Below are 16,852 nucleotides of genomic sequence, written 5' to 3' on the forward strand. Positions count from 1 at the left end.
AGTATCTGCAAGCTAAAGTATGAAATGAACTGAAATAAATGGCTGCCAGAGGGAAGGAAGAAAGAGAGTGGTACTGTATGCTTGGAAAATGCGCAGCAAAAATGTAAAGAATACCCAACTTTAAAATGCAACAATGCTGGTATAGTTCTTCAGATTGACCCATACACTGTACCTAAATGATCTAACATGGTAAATGATGCAGCTCAGTGATGTTTGGGTGCACCTGTGCTGTTACTGAGCACTGTTAATTGATTGTTCGATGTAATTCACTGTTTGTTTTAAGCCTGCTGGTTATTTGTTTTACACTATGTTTTATGTTGTTTGTTTTACCTTTTTTTTTTTTTCAATTTTTTTTTTACAGTTTTGCATTAAGTCTGGTATTTGCTCTTTTGTGTGAAATTTCTACACTGCTGTCTTGGCCAGGGCCTGAAAAGAGATTCTGAATGTCAATGGGAATATTCCTGGTAAAATAAATAGCTAAAAATAATTAAGAATCAAATAGAACCTGACTAATTTAAGGCTATATTTAAGAAAAACTAATTTAAAGGCAAACAAATTTTAGTTTGGCCCCTCACATTTAAATTAAAAAACAGTCAAAATACATCACATGCAGCCTATAAAAACAAGCCAATATCGACCTGCTGCCATATCAGTCAGGTTCTATTAGTTGAGTCCAACTCTTCAGTAAAGGACCTGAACCTGTACGTGGGAAAGTTTGGTGCACATTAGAATCAGTGGTAACAGTGAAAAGAGGTTCTAGGCACACTGACTACATTCTCACATTGATGCTGACAGAATTGTAAACATAAGGAAAGTGTCATCTCAGTGACAGCAGAAGCTCAGACGGTCTTGTAGCTGAGCTGTGGTTAAGTAAAGCTCCCCCTGAAGGTGGATTAAATCAGATAGTGTACGTCCTAATCCTCTCCTAGTGTAGCTTACTGTACAGGCCAGACACTGGGGAGGACATGACCACACCTACACTATTTAAGAAACAGGCTGATTGTGTTTGGGCTGTTTGTTTATGACCATACTAGATCCTTCAATATGTTCAACTATATTAACATGTGCCAGAACTGAAAATGTGTTATTTCATCTCTCTGTCCAGCATTTGTTTTGTTCACCATGCTTGTATGGCAGTTTTGTCTGAGTATTCCTTTCATTAAGGGAAATATTCATTACTTGTCTGTGCTGAGTTTGGAGGTTAAACACATAGAGCATGAACACAGGGATCACACCGCAGGCTGTGGCACGGAAGGCTGGCTGCTCAAGGTGCTCCTCTACCCAGCCTCTCACACTCAGACAAAGACCCTGCATTTTCTCTGTCAGCTTACCACATGAGATGTGTCCTTGTGTTGGCAGAGAAAGAGAGACCCCCTGCTGGACCATGGGGGTTGGGTATTAGTGCCAGTCCTCCCACTGCAGTTCATCACTCCTCTCTCTACTGCTTCCTCTTCATCTTCTACCACCCAACCCCCATCTTAAAGGAAGGAAGGGCTCCCACCATCTGTCTAACAGGCAGTATTTGTGTGCTAGTGTCCTGGCCAGGCACTCAGTGTGGGGCCGGTCCAAGTGCAGGCCCCTCAGATTAGCCATCATTGTGTTGGTTGAGCCCTGATCAACTGTTTGACCTGAGTAAGTGGATGGATGTCACTCATGAATGCTCCTTAATCACCTCAAGAGCATTGCATTTGTCTCTGTTCTATCCCAAAGCAGCAAGACATTTTAGTCCAACAAGCCCTCATACCCAAACAACAAAATAGGTCTTTGGCAGTTGCTTTCAAAATGACCAATACTGTATGGGGATTTTCTGACCTGCCACCTCTACGGTTAAAGTCTAGCTGAATGTAGGTAGCTAGAACTACTGGGATTAGGCCATGATCATGGTCAAAGAAAGCAATGACCTTTCCTCTACAGCCAGTATTTGCCTTGCCAAACATTTTGTTACGTAATGAGATCCATACTCCTGTCTAAAACTATCTTTGTCTTGGATCTCTAACTTTCTGCTCCTGGTCTTTACTGGACCAGTCTGCCCTCACCCCAGCTGTCTCAGCTTGCATTCACAATTCCTCCTAGATGAATGGAGTCCACATGATGTGTGGAGTCTTGACTGTCATGTGCAGGCCTGTGCTCACCTTTGGCAACCTGCCAAACTGCCTAATCAATGGTCTTGGGTGGGGGGAGCCACCCAAGACCATTGCATTTTTTTTGCTGTTAACTTTTACATCACCATTAAAACAAAGTCCATCCAACATTGTTAATGTCTGTGGTTTGAAGAACACTAGCCTTTAGGGCTTTTAGGACTTTATGATGTTTTAAAACTAAGATGTGAGTGTGTGTGTGTGTGTGTGAGTGTGTGTGTGTGTGTGTGTGTGTGTGTGTGTGTGTGTGTGTGTGTGTGTGTTTTTAGATGAAAAATGTGCAGTGTTCCATGGCTCATGACTAAGGAAAGAACTAACAAACACAAGGTGGTTTGAGGTCTGTCAAGCTGAATCATAGTGCTGCCTCCTTTTTTTCCAGGATAAAAATCAAGAGAGGGCACATATGGGGGCATTGATGATCCACCACCAGCATTCCAGCCAGTCAGAACATTCCCACACTGGAGGTCAGATGTGCAAACAGGTGGAAAATGCAGTGGCCAATCATTGGGAAGACTATGTGAATAGTTATTATTTGATTGGTTCAAGTGAATAACATTATGCAGTGATCTAATTACTACAATACATTAGGTTTCTGGTGCAGTTGAGTAAAAACATACAATAATGAGGATCATCTGATTCTCAGGATCAACTTCTTTTACAGAAGAACAGAGCAGTTTGCTGTGATCATGGCACTCAAGACTGAATCCAAGTTTTGCACACATTTCCACAATATGGAGGTCATTTCTGTTTGTCACAGTGATGACGGCTCCTCTCCAGTGGAGGGCTCTCTCCCTGGCTGGTCTTTGTGGTATGCTGATTCTTATGAATCCCCCTTTGTTCTTACATTCACAAGAAATATGATGTAGAGAAACACTGTGTGTATTTGTGAAGCCTCCATCATCCAGCACGGACGTCGTGCTCGTCTGTTTGTTCCCCCTGCTGGCTGGCCCGGAGGACAGCATCACTGAGATAAAGCGGGATTGTTTTGTTCCCATGATGTGATGGCCAACAAAGCCCCTTGATGAAACTGGCTGCCCCTCTGCAACCCCACAATCACATTAGACATAGATGATGTCACTCACCCGCGCCAGCCCCGGCTACTCCAAGGGCAGCAAGAGAGAAGAGGTGGTGGGGGAGGTGGTCTTTGTTTCACATTTCATCTGCACCAGCCTCCCCCCCTCTTTCCCTCAGTGGCAGTCGAGGTCTGCCTAATTTGCCCTTTATTTCACATAGGTGGCAGCCTTCAGTAGCTGCTGAAGGAAAGCTCTCCATGACTGGAGGCAGACACAAAAGTGTCAGTGAAGTGATGCTAACCTAGTAAGCTGCTACTCTGAGCTGACACAGACCAGTGGCGGCTGAGTAGACCCAGCCCTCCCCCCATTATCAGAGAAAAGGCAATGTTCAAATCCAAGGCACGGATGCGTCAGCATGCTTCAGTCACTGACTGTAAAGCAAAGGGTGACAGGGGACCTTAAAAAGGTTGACTGGCCACATCACTGAAATGACATTCCTCCATGATGCGGCTGTGACTTGTCTAGACATTCAGAAAGGAGAATTTCACCTTAAATAAATGACCATAGTCACAAAAGAGTCATTAGCAAAGTAATTTGGCAATTTGTCGTTACTGTTACTTGAATTTCCTTTTATGCCACTTTATACTTTGACTCCGCAATAGGCAAATATATAAAACAACATACAATAGTGAAAATGAGCTCACCTCCACCAGCTGTAACATTTAAATTCCTCTTACATATGAATTAATGAATGAGTACAATTTTTTCTACTACTTTTCTACTTTTACTGAACACAGAAGTTTCACTTGTATTTTTTACATTGTGCTATTACTACTTTACTCAAGTCATTAAAGCATGAACATTGCATTCACCACTGACAACACCAGATATGATAACCGGTTAATCATTTTAATTCAAGACATGGCTCCTGCAAAACTGCATTGTTCCTGACACTACATTGATTAGATTAGTGATGATGAAATAACTGTATTTTGAAATGCAAAAAACTGCATTTTTGCATTTCTTCACAGTATATGATTGCATTAGCAGGATGCTGTTTAAGTCTTCAATGTGACAAAATAAAGCCAATGTGTTAATTTTATGTTGTTTTGCCTTTTAGATAAAAGGTTAAAAAAAATATGTGAAATATGTGAAATGTTGTCAAATAGAACACGGATGGAGAAAAGGGAAGAAGGCAAGGTGAAAACCTCAACGGGAGTATCTCTCTCTCTGGCACATTAAAGAGACAGTCATTGAAAGATGTTACTTTCCACACTCCATCTCACACCTGAAACACGCAGCAGCTCATGCGTTATTCATGAGCGCAGTGAGTGAATGAAAGGGATGCTGCTTTGAGCATCCAGGAGCCGTTCCCTGCAGTCATTCTTTGAGTTAAGGAGCAAAATAAAAGCCCCTGATGCTCATTTTACATAAGACGACAATCTGACGTTAACTTCTTTTTCAATGAGCACGGAGACAAAGTCGTTTGACAGGCGTTACTTTATTAATGTACGCTGGCCCCAGCATGGAGCCGCAGCTCCACAGCACATGCGGGATGTGGCCCAGTTTTCACAGCAGCACATATATGTATGCATGTGTGTGTGAGTGTGGGTGTGTGACATAAATACGTCAGAGGGGTACTTTCATCATGTGCTCAGTGGAGGAGCTCTGACGGGGATCAGTTGAAAGTGACAATGTGAGAGCTGAGGTGGGCAAGAAAGAGTGTTGCTGAACCTGATGAGCGCTGATCCCGAGGTGGCGTTAATCTCGCCACGAAATGCTACCTGCTGCTGACAACGGCGGTGGTGGCGACATCTGACAGGTGCTAATTGGCAATTACAACCCTATAGGCTCAATAATGCACTTTCTCACACCTTTTGTTGAGTCTTTATCCTCCAGTGAATGACAGAACAAATTAAAACACCATTTTACTACCATCCTCTCTGCTGACTGAAAAAAGGCTCTGAAGATAGAAAAGAAACCAAAAATAACCTTGGAAATCATTCAAAAGTCAACAATGAAATTAAGTTGAGAGGTGATAATATATCAAAAATGGAGCAGATTAAATAGAATTTTTAAAAATAGCATTATATTTCTAGCTTAATATTTCAAAAGTTTTTATTATAAAGTGGTAATATTTCTAAATCAAAAGAAGCATGAAATTCACTGTTGGAATTAAGCACAAAAGGACCCTCAGCTAAGACGATCTTACCCTGCCAAGTTATTTGGTAAAAAAAGGTTTTTTAAGATGGCCCAGCCAGTACAACAAAACAAGTCTGTCTTCTGTAGACATTAAAACTAGACAGGCACGTTTCACAAAACATGAAGCACCTTACTTTAATCGCACAAATTTTACTGTTGTGAAATGTAGTTTTAAATAGTTATCGCACACAACTGTATCAACAATAGCCGGAGCTCGCTAACAAAGAATGAGTAAGGGAATTGTCCCGGATCAATCAGAAGTTAATTGTGAAACACAGCGACCACTTAGTATCTTCCTGCAATATTAAGCTACAAAATGCCTCCTTTTGTCTTTAATCTGTCCAACTGTCAGTATTAATGACATACAAAGCCAATCACAGTCCTGACTAATAATGCTCAGGAGCAGTTGTTTCTTTGTGAGCCTTTTGTGACACCAGGGAAGATCAATATTCTCCTTAGGTGCAGTAAAATGCAGCATAATTTGCTGTCAGTCACCACAATTTGACTTCCCCTGTGGGTCCATGTAATGCTGATGATGCAAGATGGTAGCCGCCAAAACTGTCTAGAGAACGAGTTACTTGTTTGTTCCAAATGACTTCAAATTTATTCCTCTGGGTTGTTTTTTAAAAAAGCAGTGTGAACACAAATCAGCCCAGAACTAAAAGGCGACATTGTGTCTTTTTTCCCCTTGGTCTGGACCAAATCACCAGAACTGCACACGTGAAACAGCCTTGAAGGGAGATGTGAAAATAAATCTGAAAAATATGAATAGATGTTGAAATACTGCTCTGACCTTGGAGTCCCAGAATGTCAGTGCAATGGCATTAGAATCCAGCTCGCCTCCTGTGAGCGGCAGCTGCTGGGGACATCAGGTATACCAGCTGAGGATTCATGTGACTGTACTCCGGAAGACAGCTTTCACTGTTCCTTTGGACAAATGCATCTGCATGTGTTATCAGTTGGTGATTTGGTCGAGACAGTGTGTCCCTGTGATCCCCTCACTCTGAAGTGTATAGGCTATATTATAGTATAGAATTCTGTATCATTGTATATAATCTAGAGAATATTACAGATCCTAGATGAAACTGACAAAAGAGTACAACTAAGAGAAAAAAGCGCAATTACAACTACATTACCGTCTGTTCCTTCAGCACCACGGACAGTGCCGTGGATTTATCAATACACAGAAAAGCTAGGCTACTGATGTTTCCGAGCCGTGGTAGATTCAAACTTTGTCAAACTTCAGTCAGATAAAGGATCAGTGAGTCAGGCAGAATAGACTAATATACTCAAACCAACCAAACCCTCTGTCCCCACACTCTCTGCTACTAGGGGATGGAAAGAGGGGCGGCGGGTTAACAAAGGGGGGTTGCCACCCCCCCTGTTGAAATTGCCTGTTGAAATTGCCTACTTAGTGTGATACTTTGCAGACATCAAACTTTCCATGTTGACAGATGCCTTTTTAAGCTCGGACCTGGATTCTGCAATTGAAACAGCTTGTCAGTACTGCAGTATCAGATAGCTTTTTTTATGTGATGAACTTATAGTGGACATGGTACATTGCACTGCTTGAGGTGAACAGTTCATAGAGGGCTTTAGACCAGTGGTCACAGTTCATCAGTGTTTGTGGCTATGGCTGCTAGGGGAAGGTGCAGAAAAACCAGTGTCAGCTGGGAACTTTAGTGTTGCATTGTTTAGAAGTTTATAGCAGTTCTCCTATGCAAGAAAAAACTGTCATGGAAATGGTGTATTTGATGGACATACCTCTTCCGGAAGGCTGACAACCAAGTCATTCTCCTGGCCTACCAGTGCCTGGAGGAAATACTCGCTGCAGGCAGCCAGCACGGCCCGGTGCCCACGAAACTCCTTGCCCTCCACCAGGACAGTCACATCGCACAGGATATCCTGCTTCCGCTGGTCGTTGAGGCAGAGGAGGATATTGGTACAATGAACCGTTGACTCATACACATACATGGGGGCTTCAGTCTTCTCATCCACGGACATTCCGCTCACGCCCTGGAAATAGAAACACAACAGAGGGGGGTCAGCTTACAGTCGAATCCAGTGAGCACATACCGCAGTGCTGACATCAGCCCCGGTGGTCTGCTGCAGCCAGCCTCAGGATTCAACACATACAAACCTGACTGCTCTCTTCACATGGTCACTGCCCCTTTAACATTTTAAAGCCAGAAAAATGCCATTGTGCATGCTTGCTCAGTGTGGTCCCATACAAAAAAAAATCTATACATGAATCACACTTACACACTTCTTGCTGCACATTCAAATCACATGCACAAAACCCCCCATCAACAAATAAAAACGCTCAGAACACCCTTCATTTGAGCCAATTACATTTAAATGAAAGGTAGAAAATAGAGTCTAGACTAAAGTGTGCTGTACTTTTTGCTTTAGAGGTCCACATGTGTTTGTAATCTAAGACTCACTGTAAAGGTATGCTGAGCAGCTTGGACACACTATGCAAGAGATCATCAGCTGCAGAAGGGTAAGAATATACATAAGTACAGGAGCAGTGTCCTCACAAATGACAGCAGAAAGGTTGATTTTTAGCCACGAGAATAGAAACACTTCAAGAACTGCTTCACTCCACTATGCTAAGCTCAGTTTCCTACATCCTGACTGCATGCTCTGCATATCGAGCTTCTCATCTCACTCTTTGAGAGAAAGTGATGTAGAGCATATCGCAAAGTTTTGAACTATTCCTCTAAAAGTATTTAATAGCTTTTCTTGCAGTTTAGGTTTTTTTTTTTTATTTTGTTTTAATTTTGCATTCAATCAAATTACCACAAACTAAATGACAGGCAGACAATCTCAGGGCAGAGAGGGCAAGTGCCCCGGATCACCAGGCCCACTGAGCCCAGTCGGTGATCTATCCTTGGATTTACAATAATACGTACAGTAATAGCTTCAGGAAAAAGGTGGAACATTGTTGTCTCGGGTCAAATTAAATTCTCAGGTGTATTACAATAAATTCTATCAAATACAAAAAGTGTTATGATCTACTTTGGCTCCAGCATTATTGCTTGGCTAGAGTCATGGTAGGTCAGTGAAACTCTACACTTTCATTCACAGAACCCACCAGACATACACACTAACACACGCACGCACGCACACACAAAAAAAACAACTGGCTGGCATTGGCTGACACAACATTTTAAACAATCCAGATGACATTTTTTATGCTTGCTGGCCTTGGTGTCTGGTTTTGGGTGATGAGGAGTTAAACGACCCCAGAAGAGAGTAGATTTCTGAACTTGAGTTAATGTGTGCTATTTCATTAAGTAAAATTGCATTTTCTGTCAAAATCAGTGCCTTGACGTGAGGTGACTTTGTCCTTTTGTCCTACTTTTATACAGTGCTCCAAATTAGATTTCCTCAGAAAAGTTCCCATCAGTCTAGCAAATGTGATTACACTCAGAAAATGTCCTCATTCCGAATGGAATTGTTCTAATTAAGTTTGTTCTCCTGTTGTATAACTTGTGTTGCATTTGATTGACAGCTCATGGGTCATACGGGCTTCCTATATAGGGAATGGAATTCCATATCTAAGAAGCTGGAGGAACAGTTCACCCCCCCAAAATTTAGCCATCTACATTGCTACTTTCTGTGCAGTGATACGGTGAGTGATGCGGGGAGTGTGGTTCAGTTGAAAAAAAAAAAAAGCTCCTACATGAAACTGCTCACAACAAGGTCTGTGCATTATTTTGAGTAACCAGATTGTGATTTCTATAAAGAGATATTGCTGTTCAGTATTTCCGATGTATTCTATGGCACTCTGAGCAACACAACCAGAGTGCCATCCTGTTCCATTATGTTCCAGAGAGGGAAGACATTGCTACAGCCGATATCTCCAGAACTCGGCAACTCACACCAAAACAATCTGGCTGAATAAACAGCCCTAGTGGCAGAAGGAATCAAAATGTATTTTGTGATTTTGAGGTGAACACTTCCTCTAATGGAACAGAATCCTTTGCTAAACTGACGTCTTTTTTTAATTAATGGTTTTGCGTAAATAAAGGGAATACACATTACACCTTAACTTCTTAGTGTTAGCAATGTCCAAATAACAAAGTTAAGCAAAGGACACACTCACTGACTCATACCTTTATGTGAGAAAAATGCTTAGCAATGTATTACTGAAAATGAAGAAGCACAGCTAGCATCCCTTAGGTTAAAAGAATAAACAAAATCCGACACAGGGATGAGTGCTATCACTTGCCATACCACAATATTTCCCATCATCCAGGATTCTCAGAGGCAGTGGATCTGCTATCCTCACACCCACTTCAGGCCTCAGGAAAGATGGTGTGTGGAATGATGCAAGTGTTGCTACTACTCTAGGTGTGAAAATGGAGACTGAGAGGCGTCTCCACCTTGCAAACAGAACTAGCTGCTATCTTGTGAAAAAAGGAGAGTATTATTGTGTAAATGGAATGGGATGAGGTGGAAATGCAGTGAAGATCTCTCACCTCAATAGTGCTGATCAGCTGAGACACTGATCACTGATTATGGCTAGATGGGAAAAGAGTTTTCCTTCTGAAGGCAATGAATCTGGTTGACACTTCCCACAAAAACATATAGGAGTGCTGAATGAAATCATTGGAAAATGCATTCTGTTTGTTTCCCTGTGCCACAGTTAGCAAGCATCCTGTAGGCACCAGATCAGTCTTTGAACAACCTGCATCCAGTATCATTGCATTGCAAATATTGTCAAGGTTTAAATGTGGAATAAAAAGCCAGCAGGTACATTTCAGGGAGCAGGGAGATCACCCAAAGAACAGTTTCCAATGCTTAGCCGAACAATGTAGGAAGAATATGTCATCCTTAACCATTTCCTCAATGTATGTACACCACATTTACAGATTATTGGACTAAATTCTAAACTGAGCAATGTTGGAAAGGCATGGCATCGCTGAATGGATGACCCATTAAGATTTCACTGATTCATTCGTCCAGAGTTTTTAGGCCTTGAATCAGCTGAGCCTACCTCATATAACTGGTTTGAATCTTGCTTAAGGTCAGAGTTACAGTGAGAGTCAGGTAATAGTGTTCAGTTGATGACTTGTATTCTTTTAAAATTCTCAAATGTCAGGACAATCTATATAGGCTAGGTACTGCTGATGAAATTGACCCACTTGTGACCTCAAGTTTATGAAGAAACTCATTTAGACAGTTGACAGCATTTCCCCAACAATCAAAATCTTTGAAAACCAGAAGCAAAGACTCATCACAGCCCGGTCAGTGGTGCTTTTGTCATATCAGGTGCAACAAGGGATCATGTTGATGTCTCACAGGAGAGCACTTGTCAATCACACTATCTACTGTACAGCCCACTAGAAATGACGTCTGACAAGCAAATGCGCACTTAGCCTAGACCACAATGAGGGAAGTGAAAATTGTGGGCTGGCTTTGTGAAGCTGCACTGAGCCCTGAATTGCATTAAAGTCTTTTAATATCAGGCCTTTTGTAGATTCAGTTGTCACAGTACTGACTTGACTGGAGCAATATACTGCTACAGCAGCCTGGTGTGGGGGTTGTTGTGGAACAACCATGTCAGTCCAGACTCTCCTGTGGTTCTGGCTGGTCCAACTGTTGTATGGATTGCTTATTTCCAGCAAACATTTCTTAGCTGGCTTCCTTGGTCTTCCAAGAATAATGTTTCCAGATGCGGTTGTGAGGTTCAGAACAATCCAAACATGCTATTTCTACCCTGGAATGCACATTCGTTTCACTTGGACCTCGGATGGTTTGTTGCAGTGGGAGGAAAATGCAAGGATGACACAAACACATAGTTCACACACACACACACACACACACACACACACACACACACACACACACACACACACACACACACACACACACACACACACACACACACACACACACACACACACAAATACAGTGCAAGCATATTCACAAACACACAAACTCATACAGACAGACACATACCCAGACACACACACCACAAAATAACAGGTTGTGGTAGAATTCTGATTGGAAGTGCTGATGGATGCAAAAGAGTTCCTTTTTCTTTTTTTTTTAATTCCAGGGTCAGTTGTTGATGGCAACTCTTTCTGCCACACTAATACAGATGCCGCCAACCTTCTTGTGAGTTGCTAACATTCCTGCGCAGATCAAAAGTGCAGCAGGACGGTGATGAGTAGGCTCCAGCAGCCGTCAGAGTTGACTTCTTGCTCCTGGAACAAGGCTGCTCATCTGAGGGAGGCTGATGAAGACTAGTGTGGCTGGAGACCCCTTGGCTTTGCACTACACATTACAGCAATTATGCTTGTGTTGTTATGATGCACTGCTTATAGCATGTGTGTACAGCAGCCCACACACTGCCGTACTGTATAGAGCTGCAGGTAACCCCCCGTACTACACAATGCTTTGAATAAGCTCATTATGCTCACTTGTCACTGTCACAGCCTTCATGTCTGTACTGACTGTACCTGCTAACCATCGTCCTTTGTCTGACTGCTTACTAACACTTTTTTTTTTAGCCTTCATGACAGTGACAGCTGAAGGAGTGACAGGAAATGGGGCAGAGAGAGAGGGGACGACAAACTCACGGCAAATGAGCCTGCGGTCACTGCAGAGGACCGGCCTCAATACATGGGGCACACACCCTACCAGCTGAGCTATAGGGTCGCCCCAAACACATAGTTTTTACCACTAGACAGCAGCATGGCTGCTGGAGGGCAGTTACACTGTTTGATTCTTTGGTTCATGGTATAAAACTTTACTCTGTTGCTTGTTTGCTTTAAGTTTGTTACAAAAGTCATGCCCTGACTGCAGAAATGTTCCCTCTCTGGAATTGGACAGACTTTGACTATAACTAAAATGTATTGAACAGTCAAACGTTATATATCTCTCTCTGAGAGACATGAGAAAATCAATATCAGTGTTATATCATGGTGTTAAAGGTACAAGAACTGGCCATCTGTCAAAGGTTGCTTCAAACAAATAGGGGGCAGCATATCACCAGAACTGCTCCCTATACTATTTGCTGTAGCTACCTTGGGCTGTAGCTGGTTAGCTGGCAAGCTCATTCAGCAATGCAGCTTGTACCTATTCGCTGACTGGAGTCGGCCCCAGCTGAGAGCTCGGAGCACCAGGGGATTGTTGATGTTTGCACCTTTGGCAACGGAACTGGGATTAGCAGCTTCTCAGTGAACATGGCTGGATTAGGAACAAACACAGCCTTAGAGACCAAAGGAAAACAGTGTGAAGGTGATTTACAGCATTTCGACCAAGGCTGTGGGAACAGGAGAGTCGTGAACCAGGACAGCAGCGAGAGGAAGGTCGGTTATCACCAGCAAGGAAGAGCACTGTTGTACTTTCACAATCAAACCAGAGTTTATGATTGTTGGAAAGGCAAGATGGTTTTGAGGAGGTTCATTCTGTCAAGTTTGAATGAAGCATGCTGTATGATGTGTAAACCTGGCAATTAAACTTAAACATTCTGTGAGTTTATTTTGTTTATTTATTGGACTGAAAAAACAAAACAAAAGCCGAGTGTACTTGAGAGTGTAACGTAACAAACTCACATACATCTCCGAGCTGAAACTACGGGGGGCTATATTATCAGACTATCACCTCTTGAGGTACAAAGTGGTGTTACAAGACTGTACAGGCCACACCTAGGCTATATAGGTGGAAACAGGAAGTGATTACCTTACGTTAGTATTAAGATTGGAAGCTGGTAGAAAAAGCTATCTTGGCTCTGTCCAAAGTAAAAAAAATTCACCAACTCCTCTAAAGTTCACTGTTACATGTTGTATCTTATTTACTTTACTCAATGTCAATATTCTCAGAAAGAAAACATATAAGCATATTTTCCCAAGACGTTCTATTGAGTAAAACTTTGAATTACCATGCATTCTGGATAAATTAAAGATTCTTGCCAAACTTAAAAACACGGTGAACTAAGCAGGGCCACAACTAACAGTGAAAAAAAAGTGAAAAATTCCCATCCCATATTTTCCAAAGTAGAGACAGTTTCTTCAAGCCACTTTGCATTTTATAAACTGCAAATATAAACAGCAAATCATCACATTTAAGAAGTTGTAACATGCTAATGTGGCTCTTTTGCTTGATAAATGACTTCCATTATCTGAATAGTTGTTAATTAATTAATGTTTCATCAAGCAACAAAGAGAACTTGTCCCTACTGGAAGAATTTAACAGGCACAAGGAGACAAGCCAGAAAGAAGCAGCAGCAGAAATAAAGACATTTCTACAGGATTGCACACACCACAAATTGTGAGCCATGTTTTCCTCGTTTTTGTCGATTATCAGCCAGTCACAGGTGTCACTGACTATTACCATGTAATACAGCTGAGATCATTTATTTTTCTGCATTACTTCATATGAAGAGGAAAACCTAAGACTGGACTAACTCAAACCAAGCAAACAGTAGTATTTAGAGAGGGAAATTTCCTTTTACATAGCCATCAGTGAGTTGAACAGGACAAGCAACAGGATGTTTTAGTCAGCTTTGGCCTGACTGTATCATATGACGTGGTCTTAGTTTGGGGACTTTTAAATAGGTGGGGTGAGAGGGTGGGGTGGGGTGGTAGTGTGTGACAGTGCGTCATAATGTGCTCTGTGATGTGTGTCCTCACTCTCTCTGGGTTTAAGCAGAATAATGCGCAGGCTGTGTGGAGAGAGGAGGCATAGCTGGGTCATGGGGAAATTAAATACATAAAGGAGTTAGGGCAGGACACCATTAAGGGAGCTCACATATGTGTCTTCAACATATTCCTCTCAGATGCTCCTCCGCACTTCTCCATCTCCACATCAACAGCACAAACATGGGCCTAAAAGCAATGCTAGTTCTTTTAACATTGATGGATGACAACAGTTGATTGCAACTTGGGCCTCTGAGCTTGACCAAACAACAGTTGACAAACAATCATCACTCAAGGTCCATTTACTTGCTTGTCAAGGGGATTTCCATCTTACTGCACTGTTAGCTCAGTTGTCATGTATGGTAGCTATTGAAATTTTATCAACAGTTCCATGTTCATCTGCTGGTAAAGACTCTGTGATGCCAGCAAAGGCTCCAGACCAAGTGAATTAGTAGACCTAGAGAAGAGGTTGTTTGAGATTGGCCATCATTTCCATCAGCCATGATTGCACTGTGCTCACCAAGGTCATTGCTAAGATCTCAGAATGCGGTGCTTTTATTGCTCACCTTTGCTTTCTTTCCGAGTAAATTTGGTTTGTCTGACTTGTTTCTGGTCTCTTTGTGATTTCTTGTAGAGATGTAGCTGTGTTCTCAGACCTCACCAATTAACTAGGCAAGCGCAGTGTCGTTCTTACAAACACAATGCAATCCATGCTCAAGACTACAAATAAGAAGTTTTTGTAAGGGGACTATCCTTTAATGGAAAGGTAAAATTTCGTATTAATTCCATCACCAGTCCATATAGTTCACGCAATTTTGATAATGTTTTCCATAATTTCCTGACAGATTAGCGCTTTAAACAATGAATCAGCATGGAGCAGAACAAGGCCCACAGGCACATTCATGAACACCTGTTGCAAATGATGAGTTGTTGCAAATATCAAAGTCACAGACAGGAAGTCTAAAGCAGAACTGACTCTGGGACAATCATTTCAGAATCTCATGAGTTATCGAGATGATTTTTGTCGAATGGTACATATGCACAACATGCTTTGACAAAATACAAATGCATCCTGTGGCTTGTTGTAATAAACAAGGTTAGTCTCAAAAGCTGCTGCTACATTCTAATAACATTATCCACTGAGCCAGTACAGTCTGAGTGAGACTAACATGAACACTGTCACTGTACACAATTAGGGGGGAAACTCCTGCCAGATGACTGTAATTACACTGAGGATGAACATGGTTTTAATTGGAATTATCAAATTAGGCCACAGCAACAAATGCCCTTGGAGGTGTACAAGGTGGCAAATGTTAACATGGATGGTGATGATGATGATAGGTAGGTGAATGGAAGTGCTAATCTGGGCTGTATACTAAGATGTAAAGTTCAAATGAAAATGCCATGCAGGTCTGCTTGACAGTGTCCGCAAGCAAAATAAATGCAAGCAGAAGCCTTTTGGTCAGAAAATAAGATACAAATATACTGTCTTTGAATGTAACATGCAGGTTAGTACATAGTGCTGGTAGCATCTTTCCTTTAAACCCTGTCTGTCCAGTTTGTCATGCAAACTTTCTGTTTCCTGGCTAGTTTTTTGACTTTGTGTAAAACAGATGAAATCAATTTAAATTCATGAAATTTTCAGTTCACAAATTTGAAACGACATTTCAGTTCATGTTTAAGATGGTACCAGCATCTTGGAACATGTACACATATCGTTATACAGTGCATCATACATATTATTGCACCATAGGTGGTCTCCTTTAATATTAATATAAGGGCGGTGCTAACACAGGATGTTGCTTCTCTGCAAGACAAACTGCAGAGATCATCAGAAAGGTTTTAATTGTTCATTATGAGCATCAGAAAGGGACACCAGGCACAGGGATTGATTAAACAGGGAATGCTCTATCTGGGCTGCAATAGAAAATATTAATGAGGATGGGTCACTCTTTTCAAATGCCCCTGTGGCTAATCTCCTCTCTGTTTCTTCACACTCATTTTTTAGATTATTCAAGTGCAAATGGGAAAATATGATTAATATATTTCTAGTGAATTACATGATCCAGAATTGGATGTGTAAAAGCTCTGATACTTGGTTTTCACTTTCCAGATTATGTTTCTCACTGGTATGTTGTAACTTCAGTAAGATTACATGGTTGTCTGTGGGTTAACACAATTCTCTGACCTCTGTGGCTTATGACACCATTGCACAACCCAGTGAATAGCATTAAATGTGCTCTGTTATCAAGAATAGAAACAAGGCTGTTTTTGGCAGTCCCCCCCACCCACCCACCCACCCAAAAAAATATTGCTCAACATGTATTTCTTCTGCAACTGTTGGTATAAAACTTGGTGCTCAGGCTCTATCAAAGACCTAGAGAACGCTTTTGTCCTGCTGCCAGCATTCAGCCAGCAATGATGAAACATTTGTGTGTATATCCCTTTAAGACTGGGTATAGCATTTGCATGCTACTCCGTATAGACGCGATGTGAGCGCGTTTCAGATGATGTCATCATTTTGAGGATATGTGACCGATGAAATGCATCATTATTCACTGAAATACACATGGGGAAAGTGAAATGCATTCGGGCATGTTGTTATTTATTCATTTATTTTTTCAGCTTTCTTAGCCTTCCGTAGACTCTGTGTGGACTGCAACACATTTTCTAAAGTTATACTTGAAACAGTGACAATGGCTGATGACCTGAGTGAGCGGAGGAATGTTGATGAGTACAGAAGTTACTTTGGACAAAACAAATGACTGGAAAATGTGAACCCCCCCCCCCCCCCCCCCAAAAAAAACCATTTCCAATTTAAGTTAAATGTTTAAGCTCTCAAATG

General features: G+C 41.7%; 1 protein-coding gene across 1 annotated transcript in view; it reads right to left on the bottom strand.

Moving 5' to 3' along the window:
- The window catches only part of bach2b (BTB and CNC homology 1, basic leucine zipper transcription factor 2b), an 89,536-nt gene that overhangs the window by 22,033 nt on the left and 50,651 nt on the right, over window positions 1-16,852 (bottom strand). The window contains exon 2 of the mRNA XM_070987940.1: window positions 7,118-7,369. Coding sequence (XP_070844041.1) covers window positions 7,118-7,357 — 240 coding nt within the window. The 5' untranslated portion in view covers window positions 7,358-7,369. The remainder of the gene's footprint in view (window positions 1-7,117; window positions 7,370-16,852) is intronic.

Source organism: Chaetodon trifascialis, chromosome 19 (genome assembly GCF_039877785.1).
Source record: "Chaetodon trifascialis isolate fChaTrf1 chromosome 19, fChaTrf1.hap1, whole genome shotgun sequence".
NCBI classification, from domain to species: Eukaryota; Metazoa; Chordata; class Actinopteri; order Chaetodontiformes; family Chaetodontidae; genus Chaetodon; species Chaetodon trifascialis.